Source organism: Fusarium sambucinum, chromosome II (genome assembly GCF_050947815.1).
Source record: "Fusarium sambucinum isolate potato_lamoka chromosome II, whole genome shotgun sequence".
In the NCBI taxonomy this organism is placed as follows: Eukaryota; Fungi; Ascomycota; class Sordariomycetes; order Hypocreales; family Nectriaceae; genus Fusarium; species Fusarium sambucinum.
Window position 1 is genome coordinate 2,584,301 of NC_139293.1, and position 15,764 is coordinate 2,600,064.

General features: G+C 47.9%; 7 protein-coding genes across 7 annotated transcripts; 4 read left to right on the forward strand and 3 right to left on the reverse strand.

The window, feature by feature from the left end:
- Positions 1-585: 585 nt before the first annotated feature.
- On the forward strand, positions 586-1,789 carry FSST1_007652 (Mpv17/PMP22 family protein; the record flags this gene model as incomplete). Its single annotated transcript, XM_083224456.1, has 4 exons — positions 586-654; positions 956-1,046; positions 1,122-1,666; positions 1,721-1,789. The coding sequence occupies 4 exons, from the start codon at positions 586-588 to the stop codon at positions 1,787-1,789; spliced, it is 774 nt and encodes a 257-aa protein (XP_083083613.1).
- Positions 1,790-3,247: 1,458 nt separating this feature from the next.
- FSST1_007653 (homocitrate synthase) lies at positions 3,248-4,994 on the forward strand (the record flags this gene model as incomplete). Its single annotated transcript, XM_083224459.1, has 10 exons — positions 3,248-3,425; positions 3,491-3,506; positions 3,565-3,689; positions 3,747-3,760; positions 3,814-3,853; positions 3,906-4,014; positions 4,070-4,112; positions 4,168-4,327; positions 4,377-4,833; positions 4,895-4,994. The coding sequence occupies 10 exons, from the start codon at positions 3,248-3,250 to the stop codon at positions 4,992-4,994; spliced, it is 1,242 nt and encodes a 413-aa protein (XP_083083614.1).
- Positions 4,995-5,949: 955 nt separating this feature from the next.
- On the forward strand, positions 5,950-7,803 carry FSST1_007654 (phosphoglycerate kinase; the record flags this gene model as incomplete). Its single annotated transcript, XM_083224460.1, has 3 exons — positions 5,950-6,297; positions 6,558-6,978; positions 7,034-7,803. 3 exons carry the CDS (start codon positions 5,950-5,952, stop codon positions 7,801-7,803), a joined length of 1,539 nt encoding a protein of 512 aa, XP_083083615.1.
- An 843-nt stretch (positions 7,804-8,646) lies between these two features.
- On the reverse strand, positions 8,647-9,016 carry FSST1_007655 (proteasome regulatory particle lid subunit SEM1; the record flags this gene model as incomplete). Its single annotated transcript, XM_083224461.1, has 3 exons — positions 8,647-8,683; positions 8,739-8,850; positions 8,905-9,016. The coding sequence occupies 3 exons, from the start codon at positions 9,014-9,016 to the stop codon at positions 8,647-8,649; spliced, it is 261 nt and encodes an 86-aa protein (XP_083083616.1).
- A 980-nt stretch (positions 9,017-9,996) lies between these two features.
- On the reverse strand, positions 9,997-10,575 carry FSST1_007656 (ADP-ribose 1''-phosphate phosphatase; the record flags this gene model as incomplete). The annotated part of the gene is made up of 1 exon (XM_083224462.1): positions 9,997-10,575. The coding sequence occupies one exon, from the start codon at positions 10,573-10,575 to the stop codon at positions 9,997-9,999; it is 579 nt and encodes a 192-aa protein (XP_083083617.1).
- A 1,099-nt stretch (positions 10,576-11,674) lies between these two features.
- FSST1_007657 (uncharacterized protein) lies at positions 11,675-12,487 on the reverse strand (the record flags this gene model as incomplete). The annotated part of the gene is made up of 1 exon (XM_083224463.1): positions 11,675-12,487. One exon carries the CDS (start codon positions 12,485-12,487, stop codon positions 11,675-11,677), a length of 813 nt encoding a protein of 270 aa, XP_083083618.1.
- A 1,667-nt stretch (positions 12,488-14,154) lies between these two features.
- On the forward strand, positions 14,155-15,260 carry FSST1_007658 (Alpha/Beta hydrolase protein; the record flags this gene model as incomplete). Its single annotated transcript, XM_083223864.1, has 2 exons — positions 14,155-15,050; positions 15,098-15,260. The coding sequence occupies 2 exons, from the start codon at positions 14,155-14,157 to the stop codon at positions 15,258-15,260; spliced, it is 1,059 nt and encodes a 352-aa protein (XP_083083619.1).
- Positions 15,261-15,764: the final 504 nt, after the last annotated feature.

The following is a 15,764-nucleotide window of genomic DNA, read 5'->3' on the forward strand; positions in this document are numbered from 1 at the left end:
TCTAATGTTAAATACCAGATGAGAGGGGAAACGTGGAGAACAGCGTAAAGTGCACTTTATGTGACACCGTTTGAAAAGAAATGTTGGTGCACTGTTTCTTCCTTTGACAGCTGAATATTACCTCCTCTCTTCAAGAGGTTGGTTGGGTCGCATGACTTGACACTTTAGATCCTCTCCAATTCCTGTTTCCCTTTTTCTTTTCTTTTCCCATTCTTCTTTACTCTTTTGTTTTGTGCGATTCGTTTCATATCAACAGCGGCATCAGAAGTAAAGGTCTCTTCTCTCCTGAATCGTCGCCAAGTCCTCTCAGCCCCACGAGTCGTCGAAACTGTGTGTGAAAACCTGTCGTCATATTGTTATACGAAAGAAACCCGCCCTTGAGAACAAACAGACCTGATACGCGCCCTCCACATTTTACCGTCATTCCTCGCCTCGTCTTACCTTGCATTACTATTACCTCAGGTTTTGACGACACCTTTGAGCTGTTCTTTTCCACTCTTTTCTTTCCTCTATCGCATCATCTCTCCTTTTTATTTTATTTCATTTTCTTACTTTATCTGTTATCGCGATACCCTCTTGTTCAATATGACATGGGAACTCTCTCAGAGGCGGTTTATCCGCTCCATCAACTCAAAGTACATTTACGGTCGCATCGTAAGTCCTTTTATTCGCGCCCTGTTTTTTTCTTACCTGATGCTCCGTCTCTTTACTGGGCTGCCAACTCTATGATCAGTCGCCACTTTAGCTTCCCCAGTATTTTCCCCAACTACGTATCCAGCTCTATCGTCATCGCTTCAAATCTCTTTTATTGTTGACGTTTTTTTTTTCTTATGCGCATGTTGCTACTGTTACATTGCGCACTCTTACTTCCCTTTTATTTCCTTTAAACTTTGTTGCGGCTCTGTTTCCTCTTTTGTGCTGTTAGGCCTGACGCTGACGACATCATCTTTGACAGCCTCTACTGCATACCATTGTCTTTTTAATCGAAATGGCTTTCATTGCTAGACTTACCGCGCGATTCAACTCTTACTATGATGAGCGACCACGTATGTCACCTTTCACTATCGCCTATGTCGACCAGAGCAACATCATGGCATAGCATGGCTAACAAACACTCGCAGTCATGACCATGATGGTCACAAACGCCATCCTTGGAGGCGTCGCAGACACAGTTGCCCAGTCCATCACCGCCATCCGCGAACGAGCTATCCGCCAGCCAGGCGGCCTTAAGAAGAATGACGGCGTCGCTATTGAGATCCACGAGCTCGACCGAAAGAACCCATTTTACGAGCGCGACCTGATCCCCGACTCGCTCGGCCTTCCCCCGCCCTTTGACTTTGAGCGTCTCACGCGCTTTATGGCATACGGTTTCTGCATGGCTCCTGTGCAGTTCAAGTGGTTCCGATTCCTCGGGCGTATCTTCCCCGTTACCAAGACGAGCGCTTTCGTCCCCGCCATGAAGCGTGTTGCTTTCGATCAGCTCATCTTTGCGCCATTCGGTCTGGCTGTTTTCTACACCACCATGACAATTGCTGAGGGCGGCGGCCGTCGCGCTGTGTCCAACAAGCTTCGAGACATGTACATCCCTACACTCAAGGCTAACTACGTTGTGTGGCCTGCTGTGCAGATTGTCAACTTCCGTTTGATGCCTGTTCAGTTCCAGCTGGTATGTCGAGTTCGCTGAATATGACCTTTAACAGATCGCTAACGTTTTCTGTAGCCTTTCGTGTCTACCATCGGTATTGCCTGGACAGCATACCTCTCCTTGACCAACTCTGCCTCTGAGTAAACTTATCACGTATTCCGAACGTCGTCCAATCGGCGTTGAGCCAGCTACAGGTCGATGGTATCAGATTATATCGTCTATGATGATCGTCCAGGTCGTCACGTAAAACCGGCGTTAGGATTTTCTTTGTTCATATACTGCAAGCCCTGCGATTTGCGAGAGGTTAGAACCTCAGTATTGCGTGCAGGAACTGCCTGGCATGGCATCTTGTTGTCTTTGTGGGTTTGGGTTACGGACCATGTTTAGATAAATAACTTGCGTCTCGTTTGGAGTTTTGGGCTGGTAGATGTTTTAAATGATATGAATTGGTCTTTCTTCACGAATCTGCCTGCTTGACGAACCATTCATCTGTGCGATAACTTGCCGACAAGTGTAATCGATGTTCAATAGTGTAACGGGAGCACCGCAAGCTCAAGTCGATGCTCACACAAGCTCCAGCCATTGATGCATCTGGGCGTCGTTTTTGCGTTGACAAAACCAATAGCTCGTAGATGATACCGTTGTGGCGTGCGAGTTAGAGTTTCTCTGGCTTGGTACTTTGTGCCTCCCACAATGAAAATTGCAAAGTCCCAGCGAGAAAGCAAACAATCACGCGACACCAACTGCAGAAAGAAAAAATAGATGCAGTAGCATCAGCTACAGCTACACAAATGGAAGGGAAGCTCAGTCAAAGACGGATTTGGAATACGGACCATGCTAACCCCGCAAAGAACAAGGGACCCCCTGTGAGTGAGTGATGCTGGAGACCGATATTCGGCGTCTGACTCAAGAATCCAAGGGGGCAAGGGTAGTGGGGAATAAAGATCAGACTGTTGATCAATGTTCAAGGGCAATTGAGTTCGTCATAGCTTGGAAATGGAATGGAGTACAGTATAGCACTGTGAAGGGTTTTTTTATTCTAATTATTGTAGAGCAGAGTGGTGTTGCACATGTACATTGAAGGAGCAGTAATCCGTCCTTGTCTGACTTGACAACAGCAATTGGTGATTCAATTGAACAGCAACAACTACCTGATAATTAACCGCGAGTACCTAATTCTTTCTCTTTTTCCGCACTCCCATCGGACTAATCCCGGTCAGGGTCTTGTATGTACCGTACTAGCAAAGTTTGCCCTCTTGCTGGCGTATCATTTGATAGTGTGATGCTCAAGTGCGTCACTCCTTTGGAAACTTTTTCATCCTCCGCCATTCGGAGCTTAGCCATTAGTATACTGCTTTGGTACAGGTACACATCTTCTTTTTTTCTGTCCCCGCCCCCACCAATAACCAATAACCAAGCCAAGGTCCCCAAGTCATTGCCCGCCTCTTCTGGTAGTAAATAACTTAACCCAACGAGGCCCCAACTTTTGACTTTTCAACTTCCCAATTCTCTTACCTTTCAGCTTCTGCTTCGGAATCTCCTTCTTCTTCCAGATACCCCAGATTTCTTGAACACCATATCATAACACCTGAATTGCCCATCATGTCCAACGTCGAGGTTACAGAGAACGGGACTGCTCCCACCGTCCACAAGCCTCACCACAATGCTGCTCTGCCTTACCAGTCCGTCGGCGACTTCCTCTCCAACACCAACAACTTCAAGATCATTGAGAGTACCTTGAGAGAGGGAGAGCAGTTTGCCAATGCCTACTTTGACACAGGTATGTTACCTTTATTCTATCACAAAAGGAGAAACGTGATCAACTAACATGATTGTGCCCAACAGAGACCAAGATCAAGATGTACGACGAACCTCACTCTATGTCCCCGTCAGCGATCGATATCCTAACAATTTTACAGTGCCAAGGCTCTCTCTGACTTTGGCGTCGAGTACATTGAGCTCACCAGCCCTCTCGCTTCTCCCCAGTCCCGCAAGGACTGCGAGGAGATCTGCAAGCTCGGTCTCAAGGCCAAGATCCTCACCCGTAAGTTTCAATTGCGACAGGAATGAACTTTTGGACAATTTGCTAACATCATCTTAGACGTGCGATGCACAGTAAGTTACCATTCGATGCTAGGCAGCCCGGGCCTGAATTGACAATCGCGCAGATGGAAGACGCCAAGGTTGCTGTCGAGACTGGAGTTGACGGTAATTATCCCAATGCTTTACATACTGTTTCACAAAAACTGATTGTCTATAGGTGTCGATGTCGTTATTGGCACTTCTCAGTACTTGAGAGAGCACTCTCACGGAAAGGACATGGCTTACATCAAGGAGTCTGCCATTGAGGTCATCCGATACATCAAGAGGTTCGTCTTACCACCGTACTTTCGAAAATCCACTTTACTGACTGACTCCCTTTAGCCAAGGCAAGGAGGTCCGATTCTCTTCCGAGGACTCTTTCCGAGTATGTCTCGATCTATACTTTCATGCGCAAAAACAGTGGCTAACACAAACAATAGAGTGACCTTGTCGACCTTCTCAGCCTTTACCAGGCTGTTGACAAGGAGGGTGTTCACCGTGTTGGTGTCGCTGACACTGTCGGTTGCGCTTCTCCTCGCCAGGTCTATGACCTTGTCCGCACCCTACGTGGTGTTGTCGGCTGCGACATCGAGTGCCATTGTAAGATTTCCAAACCAACGTTCCGAATGACAGGAATTGACATCGACAGTCCACAACGACACTGGCTGTGCCATTGCCAACGCCCACGCTGCCCTCGAGGCCGGAGCCACCCACATCGACACCTCAGTTCTTGGAATCGGCGAGCGCAACGGTATCACCCCTCTCGGAGGTCTCTTGGCCCGTATGATCGTCAACAGCCACGACTACGTCACCTCCCGATACAAGCTCCACAAGCTCAAGGAGATTGAGGATCTCGTCGCCGAGGCCGTCGAGATTAACGTCCCTTTCAACAACTACATCACCGGTTTCTGCGCCTTCACCCACAAGGCCGGTATCCACGCCAAGGCTATCCTCAACCAACCTAGCACATACGAGATCATCGACCCTGCTGATTTCGGCATGTCCCGATATGTTCACTTCGCCTCCAGATTGACTGGCTGGAACGCCATCAAGAGTCGTGTTGAGCAGCTCGGATTGAACATGACCGACGACCAGATCAAGCAAGTGTAAGTTTTACAGGTCAACAATTTCGAACTTTGAAGGACAATATACTGACACACTTGATAGTACTGCCAAGATCAAGGACCTGGCCGATGTGCGTCCTCTCGCTATTGACGATACGGACTCAATTATCCGCTCTTTCCACTTCGATCTTCAGAGGTCATAGACGAAATGACATGTATGAATAAGTAAAATGATCTGTCTGGGATGGTAAAAAAGATAAAGGAGTTTCTTGTTTAGGATGGTCATAAGAAAACATAAAACAATTGCTGGCCTCGTTTTTACATATTTTGACGTATCATTTCGTTGGACGTGTCATGGTGAAATATCGCGGTTAAGCGTGATTGATGTTTTGTAAGAGTGATCTTGTCACGAGAAAAGATCTGTTTTGTCAATCGAGAGGGCCAACGATTTGGGATTGAACTCGGCGATTAAATGCGATCCCACCGCTTCAAGGGAACCTGGCAAGGCGAAGGAGTCAAGACGTGGCCTGTCCTGATACAATTGACCGAGATGTAAGTGGTCTGAGAAATCTGTGGCGACGGTTGGGTTGCAGAGCATAATAAGTAGATGTCAAGGTTATGATGTATCGAGTTAAGACTATCAGATCACCTCTCAACGTGGGATTCTTCTAGATTCTATTTGCTAGCTTATACCTCATATCTGATGCACATCGCATTGGCTCAACCTACCACCGTTACAGTTATGCCAACAGTTTATTGTCAACGGCTTGCCTAATCGTAATACTGGGTAAATTTGGTGGGGTCATATCATGTTCTGAAAGTACCCGATTGATCGTCTTGTTGTTTCACTATGCATTCACAGGCCGACAAGGTAGGTCTGTATTGTACGTAAGAGCTCAAACAGCGCGTGTCTCGGCATTTTTGTATATAACGTAAGGTATCTTGAGCCGGTCCGCGTCTCTCCGGGGATATCTGCACCCGCATAGCCAGAAGTCGGGAGAATCGCCGTAACCCGGCGACATATAAACAGAAACACGATGTCCCGTGTTTTGTCTGGACATTGAAGTCCGTGCTGGGAATGTGTGGGTTCTTTCACTGTAGAGACCGAGACGGCACCGATCGTGTCATGTCATGGCATAGACAAGATTGAGGATTGTCATGGGAATTAGAGGTAAAAGGTCACAGATAACAAGACATCTCACGCCAGATTCACGGTTGGAGCGTCTTGTCCAGGGGTTTCCATCATTCCACCACCTGCGAGTCCAGCCGCGAAAGCCCCGCCAGCGTCATCGCGTTGAGATTGACCCCCACCTGAGACTCTGCCGCAGTATCAGTGCCTGTACCTCTAGCAGCATTTACAGCCAGTCATTCCCCTCTCTTCTTCTTCCCTCATCAACCCTTCATCCTCAATTCTTTTACTTCCTACAAAACATCGCAATCATGTCGCTGTCCAACAAACTCTCCATCGCTGACGTTGACGTCAAGGGCAAGAAGGTCCTCATCCGAGTAAGTACACACAGCAAAAAGTCGCTGATTGACCCCGCGATCATGATTGTTGAGCTTGGTTGAGCTCCCCGCACTGCATCATCAGATGATATAAGCATCAGACGAGATATTTTCATGGAATAGACATCGAGCTGTACCATAAATACTCAACTACAGCTGCAATTGACACAATCGCCTGTTCTCAGTCACATTCCCATTAAACCCTCAACAATACAATACCCCGCCATCCAAATCTTCAAAGCTAATAGAACCCCTCCTAGGTCGACTTCAACGTCCCTCTCGACGCCGACAAGAACATCACCAACAACCAGCGAATTGTCGGTGCTCTCCCCACCATCAAGTACGCCCTCGAGAATGGCGCCAAGTCCGTCATCCTCATGTCTCACCTCGGACGCCCCAACGGCTCCCCCAACGAGAAGTACTCCCTCAAGCCCGTTGTCGCCGAGCTCGAGAAGCTCCTCAGCAAGAAGGTCACCTTTGCCCCCGACTGTGTCGGTCCCGAGGTCGAGGAGATCGTCAACAAGGCCGAGGATGGCTCTGTTATCCTCCTCGAGAACCTCCGATTCCACATTGAGGAGGAGGGCTCTTCCAAGGACAAGGAGGGCAACAAGACCAAGGCCGACAAGGCTCAGGTTGAGGCTTTCCGCAAGGGTTTGACCGCTCTTGGTGACGTTTACATCAGTGAGTATCCCAATTCCTCTCCATTATGACTGCGGCACATTGCTGACGACAACAGACGACGCTTTCGGAACTGCCCACCGTGCCCACTCCTCCATGGTCGGTGTCGACCTCCCCCAGAAGGCCTCCGGTTTCCTCGTCAAGAAGGAGCTCGAGTACTTTGCCAAGGCCCTCGAGAACCCTCAACGCCCCTTCCTGGCTATCCTCGGTGGTGCCAAGGTCTCCGACAAGATCCAGCTCATCGACAACCTCCTTGACAAGGTCAACACCCTCATCATTTGCGGTGGCATGGCCTTCACCTTCAAGAAGACCCTCGAGAACGTCTCCATCGGAAACTCCCTCTTCGACGAGGCTGGCGCCAAGACCGTCGGTGCCCTCGTTGAGAAGGCCAAGCAGAAGAACGTCAAGCTCGTCCTCCCCGTCGACTACATTACTGCCGACAAGTTCGACAAGGACGCCAACACTGGCTACGCTACCGACAAGGACGGTATCCCCGACGGCTGGCAGGGACTTGACTGCGGTGAGGAGTCCGTCAAGCTTTACAAGGAGGCCATCGCCGAGGCCAAGACCATCCTCTGGAACGGTCCCGCCGGTGTTTTCGAGTTCGAGAAGTTCGCCAGCGGCACAAAGGCCACCCTCGACGCCGTCGTCGACGCTGTCCAGAAGGACGGCAAGATTGTCATCATCGGTGGTGGTGACACCGCCACCGTCGCCAAGAAGTACGGTGTTGAGGACAAGATCAGCCATGTCTCTACCGGCGGTGGTGCCAGCTTGGAGCTCCTCGAGGGCAAGGAGCTTCCCGGTGTTACTGCTCTGTCCAGTAAGTAAATAATATCCAATACTGTTGGAGTACGAAGTATATGAACCTGTTGATGACGGGGAATGAAAATGGAAAAAGGTTGGGCAGGCAAGGCTAGTCTGTAGCAAACCAGAAGAAAGTAATTGAATACCAAATACCAATAGAGGCGTAAAACCGCAACAAAAACATCACACGCGTCCAAAGGATTTCTATGTGCACTTTATTGATTGACTTAACTACCGAACGACAATGCTCAAACTGTTTTACTTATCCCTCCTACTGGGTAGCAGAAAAATGGCCTCCTAAGTCTTGGGGTATAAAATAAGTAGCCTAAGAACTATAGTCTAAGGAGCATAAAGTGACTACTGATTTTGTCCCTTATGCTTCCAGTGGTCAATTTTTCGGATAACCTGAGGCCCTCATATTCGTTTGTCCACTGGAGTCACTCAATTGTCCTTCGCAGTCACAATTGCAGCCGGACGCTCCTGGACCTTCTGGTGGCTTGCCAGAACCCTGGCCGGCGGCAGTCACATATTCACCAGCTGTTGGGGCTTCCGTGTTATCGAAGTCGTCATAATGATTCGTGTTTGACTGATATATGTGTTGTTGCCCTGCCTTGCAGCATCCCGCACTCAGAGGAGGTTGGACTGGTCTCCACAAGACTGCCCAGCCCACATCCTACCATCATACACAGAAGGTTCTCGGGTACAGGTATGGTACCAGCAGCTTTGCCTTCTTCCATTGATGATAGCTCCCTAGCCATTGTATTGCCATCGCTCCTTTGATACTCTTCTATATGTTCCGTCATTAAGTTATCGCAGTGGACGAAAGCACGGGAGTTGTCCGGCTCGTCGCGCAGTGGGTGTCGTCATCTATCGGCGTTTGGCCTCAACCTTCTTCAACTCCTCCCTGTATAATGGTTAGCTGTTGTATGGAAGAAGTATCGTATTGACTGTTCACGTGCCTAAGTTGTTGTGAGAAGTCATCGCTCGTGTCGTCGTCGTCCCAGCTCTCTTCCCAGAGGTGTTTCGTCTCGCCGCTGCCCTTGGCAGCTTCGGTTTGGTCCTCAGGCCAGTCTGTATATTCATTAGCTATATTTAGGAAAGAGAGCGTGATGAATGCGGGCATACCATCGACAGGGAAGTCCTCAAACTCGTCGTCTTCGCCAAGGGCGGTGGGCTTCTGCTCTGGCTTTTGCTCCACAGGCTTTTCGTCGGTGGTCTTGGGGTCTGTGGACGTCATGATGAGGAGTTTGTGTTTGTGGTAATTGATTTGTTGTCTAATGAGAGTGTAGTATGATCGACTGGAGGTATGATGGTTGTTGTGTTTAGCTGATGGTAGAGACGGGTTGTGGAGACCTTCAGCGGTGATGATGCGGTAGCTGTAGCCTGTAGTTTGGCGGGAATGCTACGGAAGAAATATCCACCGACAAAGGCTTGTGGGGCAAGAACTTGGACTACAACGCACCTCAACGAACAGCTCGCAGACTGTTGTAAAGCAGGCAAAAAGGACAGTACAATAACAAAGAGGAGATGAATGTGTAATAAAAAGACAGGCTCGTGACGGCAAAATGCGACCGAGGGGAATCGAACCCCTCTCATAAAGAGAATCGCTGTGTTCTACCCGCAAAAATCTGCGACGGCGGGGAGTCGAACCCCGATCTAGTGCTTGGAAGGCACCAATGCTAACCGCTACACCACCGTCGCTGACTGTGGTTCATGATATCGGGGAAATAAAAAGATCCATCTAAGTGAGGAACTAAAGAGAAATGGAGCTCGATGGCAGACTGGGACGGGAACGGGGTCAGTCATGTGATTCGCGATATCCGTGGCAAGACAACAGAGAACAAGAGCAACAGCAGTGAAAAGGTTGGACGGACCAGATAACACTTTGGAAATGATAATTGAGGAACAAGGGCGACAAAAAGGCGGATGGCCAATACTTTGTGAGAAAAACCATGATTCAAGCAAGGCTGAAGGAAAAATACCAATCCAAGGTGCTTTCTCGGCCACTGTAGACCCAATTGACCAGTGCTCATATTGCCAACAACTGTCAGAAAAAATAGCCGATGGAAACGAAATGTCTCCCTCAGATTGTTATTTCTATTAGATCTTACGGATAGTTTTCATTTCCATATCCGAAAGCTCAAAGGCCAGGCTTTCTGCCACCCGCTGAACTGCCTTCTAGATTAACCTATAGCTTCAGGTGGATGCTCACGCTGCTCACAGTTCAGAGGATGGTGGTGCCATCACTGACCAACACCCTTCAAACCCATCAAACTCCTCTTCTATAACCTTGGACGTCTTCTCCCACGGTACACGAAACGCGCCCGAATTGAACATGGGCGAATATATCGTCACATGCCCATCTTCTCGCTTCCCTGCCTGCGCATCAATCTGTGTCCTCATGTCCCTCAAAGCCATCCTCGTCTGCTTCAGGATCTTCCCGGCTGCATCTTTTCCCGGCTTTCCAGTCCTCGCGTTTGCTCTACCGTACCCGTAACTGGTAAATAAACACACAATATGTATCTTGGGCGCCCCGCTAGCAACGTCTGAAGTCTGTGGTGAAATGATGTAGCACTGCCCCGTGAGCTTTGGCGATGGCCATCGCGAAGACGCGTCGGCGCGGCAGAATGTCTTGTATTCTGTGTATGCAGCTGGAAAGACTCGTGCAAGTTCAGCCGCTATGCCAGCGCCCCACTCTGCTATACAGTTGGTCGCGTGGACCAGGTAGACGTCTGACGGAAGCGATCTGACAGCATTGAGGGCTGTCGCCTCTAGTACGAATATCGGTGCTGGCATTTTGACGGTGGATAGGCGTGTATGAAAGAGGACAAAACATCATCCAAGTTATTACGGCAGAAAGCGGTTTTTCTAATCTGTGTTCCTCAGGGAAGAGTGCCAAGGGTGACTCATTCGGCAAACAACCATCCCTTGACCACCACCAAACCACGGCCTAGCCTCTGGAACAAATTGCTACGATAGAATACTAACATGGTAAACTTTCATGGTGTTCCGCTTCAGATCTGCTCGAAATAAGAACCGTCTTTGCTTAGTGTCCAATGAAGCCCTCTGTCGCATTGGCTAGCCTTGAGCCGCGCGAACTCGGGATCAACAGCTGCAATGTCCCACAAACTGGAGCCAGTAGACTACCTACACCGGGCATATCAGCCCTTTTCGGTGGCCCAGATCCTCGGGCAGCACCTGGGATACTCTCATGTGGTATGGTCGCAGGGAGCTCCTTTCTGTCAGAATATTGAATGCCGTCTGACTTCAACATATGTCCACGATACCTGTTGAAGTTGGAACATCAAACCAGCACCTCTTTTGACGATGGAGATGACGATGATGCGATGCGTGTATAGCTTTTCGAGGAGCACGCCACCACCTTCACCAAAGCTCAAGGCGACAGGAGATCTAGAAAGACTTAGGACTGTCAACAGCGACAAATGGGTTGATCGATGTAATTGAGGGACTCAGAATGTGATCACAGCTTACAAGCCCGGGCAGGAGCAAATAGATCGATATCTCAAGACAGAAGTAAATAGATACTATGAATTACAGTTAATGAATCACTTAGCTATTTTAGACGAATTATTAAGAAAGATTTCAATTGAGAATGACTATTTGGGTAATCTCAACCCGTATGCACCCATCCCATTGTGTTTATTAATTGCCCCATGCATAACAACCTCACCATCGATTGCGATGCTGTTTCTCACGTCCAAAATGCATTTCCCATGAAAAATTACCGTCAAATACCGTGCAAGTACTCTTCGTTGACTTTACCGATTGGTCTAGGTGAACCTGCCGATTGGCGCCTAAGATGGAAGAGGATGGGAAAAGAAAACAGTTGGCGTCTCCATCTTTCGACCAGTCAGCTAGCATCATCGACTTTCGTCTAGTTGTCTTGTTGCGACTTCTGGAAGGCCTCAAAGCTTCTCTTCAGATCAGCCTTCCTGGCCCTTTCCTGGTTCATTTGATTGGTGACTGTAGTCTCGATTTTCTGGGTGATCAAAGGTTCTAGATCGGTCTTGGCTTCGTTGAAACGTTCGGCAATTTCCTCACTGATCGTTTTGATAAGATCCTCCTTGACCGTGTTCATAGCTGACTGGATTTGACGGGTGATCCAGGGTTGTATTTCCGTCTTGGCCTGTTCAACGATGGGTTCGGTCTCGTGGGTGGTCGATGGTGGGTGTCTTTGCAAAAACTTTTCAGCCTGGATATTGACCACGAAACTGAAGTCCCCAGATCCCGGATTCTGCACTTGTGTGACGGTAACCCCGCCAGCGGGCTGATTGTTGGCAACGGCCTTATCTGCGTCGGGTTGTCGATCGATCGGCGTGAAATGATTGAGAGCAGGGACAGGGTGGGTGATACTAGATGGCTGGATGGAAGGATTGATGGTGCTTGGCTGATTGTCACCATGACAGATTGGTGGAGACTCAGGATTCGAAGCGCGATGATTGGCAATACGGCCCCATTTACTTGGTTGAGGTGCATAGGTGATGGGGAAAATTGCATAGAAAACATCAATTCCTTGGTAGCGCTCAGTAATCTTCTTTGCCGCAAGCGAATTCTTGAAAGACAGACGGTTAGCTGTTGAATCAGTATCATAATAAACAGCTCGTAGGACAAGCCATACGCCCCAGTCGAAGTCCAAATTGTCGGCCGCTACAGCATCTTTCCATAGTACGTGCTTAGTCGGGTTCATAGTCTTAGTGATGCGAGACTCCTAAATGGCGTCGGCAAATGAATACCGGATATTTTAAGGCCAAGAATGCCAGGCGCAATTCTAAAGCAGCCTAAGGCGGGTGGCGATTCGTCCGTAAAGTGCTCGATCCAGCTTATCTAGCTGATCAAGATTCCGCAAGGCCTTGTCATTGGTTTCAATGTTGAGACGTCCGGGTTCGTTGTCGGAATCACTAGCAGACGAACGACGGTGTCTCTTGGTGAGGGTCATTTCTGCAGATGGTTTGGCTGGTGATTTGCGGCCTTTCTAGATGACCCGAGTTGAAATGGTGATGTGATGAAAGGAAAAAGAATGCAAAGGGGGAGTGGGAGGATGTTGTTTTTCAACCTGCTCCACCGGTTCATGAAAAGAGCGACCCCTCCCTCAGGGTATCAGAAAAATTTGACCGCTGGAAGTACGAGATGAAACTAGTAAGTCACTATATGATCCTTAGACTATAGTTCTTAGACTACTTACTTATTTCTATTCCCTGAGACTTAGGAGTCTACCCGAGAACTCAGTCGCCTTATGCCTTTGAGAGGGAACGATCAGGAACAAGCAGAACGTTGGTGTAAAGCTGCCTACGGACATCTCACTTAGAGCTGTTATAAGTTGGAAGAGGTCTTCCCATGGCAATATCTCCCAAACGGAGAAAGTTCTGAATCGTTATCTTGGTATCTGGCATCTGATATAACTCCTCGTTTGAACGACAACTAGTCTGGAACAGTTCAAGTAAATAATCACAGCAAGAATATAGCACTACCATCAATCAAGATAAGGAACGTATCTTTTTTTAAGATGACTCAGGCACGTCGCACTTGCACACCCACCCACGTCTCGTGACCTACCCAACCTCACCTGTGAGGCATCCAAACTCAACACTAAACAAACTTTCACGCAGCCTTTCACATCTCACGTGCCAATACCAAAGAAGACGGAGGAGTAACCCTTAGATAAAAAATTAACTTACTACCTTTCAACGTAGGGCAGTGATGGAATGGCGCAAAGGGCGACATCCTGAGCTCTGCAGGTAAGTCAACGAACCTAAGCAAGTGTTCAGGTTCAACTCCAGTACCTAGGGACAAAAAAAAAAAGGAATTAAAACACAAAACAAAAAAAATATTTAAAAGAGCAGACAATATAAGAAACAAACAGCACCAGGAAAAAAGACAGTATTTACACACACACATCCAAAATAAAATAAAAACCAAAAACCAAAAACAACAACTAATATAAACCAGCAGCTTTCCTAACTTATCATATAACTGCCATATAATTGCCATATATCTTCTGACATCTCTATAATTTTTGGCTAATTGTATGTGCTTTTACTGTTACTGCATTCTACAAGTTAATTACTATAGAGACACTACTGTTGTAAATATAATAAGCTTGCATAGGTAGCTGGAGTGAATGCGTAAATGAACTTCGTGATGTTATCTTTGCAATACATACAGTTAGGTAGTTAATATTTCCTCTGCGAAAGCCTATTGGCTTGTTAACTGACCTGCAATACTGCGAAGATGGTAGGCCTTTATAACCCCCCACTTGGATGATCGGCTGGGTGGGTCAATGGCAAATACCCTCGGCCCAGAACTTAACACTCTTGCATACCTGGATCTTGACTTTCTTTTGCTCTGCCGATTAAAATGTGCGACTTCTCGAGTTACGGAGGCAGTTGTGAAGAATGGATTGCCTTACAGCAGACCGTTCCACCGATAACCGAGCCTGAGATGCCTACAGCGGACATGGTAAGGCTGGCCAACGAAGAACGAGAAGTCGTTGTGAGACAGTCCATGATAAAGCTGGCACCTCAAGTTCAGATAAACAACTACTCAGTTACTTCTAGAGATGGTAGCAGTATTCAGGTGCGAAGCTATAGACCAACCACAGCCACCAAAGAAGAACTACTCCCTTTATACGTCCATCTACAAGGCGGCGGCTTCATGTATGGTACACTCGACGCCGAGGATGCGGTATGTGCTCGGATAGCCATTGGCTCCAAAGTCACAGTCCTCAACGTCGACTACAGACATACTCCACAGTATACATATCCTACACAATGGAATGATGCCGAGGATGTTTTCGAGTGGGCGCACGACAACATGGACAACCTCAAGTGCGATCCTCGAAAAGTCATCCTTGGTGGAGTGTCAGCAGGTGCCTGGGTTGCTGCATCTCTCACTCTTCAAAGACATCTCAACCGGACATCAGATCTTTTACCACCTATTGCTGGTCAAGTCCTCATGATACCATGTTTGGCACACGTCGACTGCTACGAACCACAACTGGAAAAGATGAAAGACCCATCGATATCATCATACAAGCAGAATGAGTTAGCACCAATGTTTTCACTCGCAGAATTCCGTTGGTACACTAGTCTTCTCAAGATAGAGAGTCCACGTGTTGATGATCTGAAGATCAATCCCGGCAATGCCACACCTGAACAGGTCAAAGGCATGCCCCCTAGCGTGATCGGGATAGTTGGATTGGACCCTCTGAGGGATGAAGGGTTGTTGTATGCAAAGATGTTGACGGAAGTTGGGCAAGTAGCTTGTGTTTGTTGAGAGTGAAGTGGCTAACAAGTCGTAGGGTTCCGACTGACGTTAATCTATTTATTGGACTGCCGCATGGATTTCGATCTTATGAAGAAAAACTTTCCGCATCAGAGCGTTGGGATAAGGTTATTGAAGGTGGGATTTGCTGGGCTTTGTCTGGACCTTTGCCAAGTGATGAGTTCTATGTCAAGACATAAAAGTCGAAAGGCATGTGTAAGACTCATTTCGACATAGAGGTGAAGATCTCGTTCCTCGATAGCATATGAATGGCTTCTCTTCAAAGAATAGAAATCGATTTGGCGAAATTCACATATGTTTGAGACATATTGGTTATGTGGAAAGTAAGTTTGAAGGAAGGTATGTAAAAGAAAAATCGATGAGGAAGTGAGCCGAATTCTCCGACTCGTTTTGAAGCAGTTGACGTTTCAGTATACGTGCTCGGGTGGATGATACGACATATCGTCAGCCACCCACCTACCCTTGTCAATATTCCACATTTCGAGCGTTGAAATAGTTGTAATTAGTTTGCGATTGGATGAGCATTGTGTCTTATCAATCAGGGGGCGAGTTATTCATTCGCATGGCCCGGGTCTGTTCCTTGTACCCCTCTTTGACTAGGTACGCAGCTACGCCCCCAGCTGGAGTCTAAGCTCTCGAGCCTCTGTAAACAGAAAGTGGGTAGTAACGGATTACCACTTTTC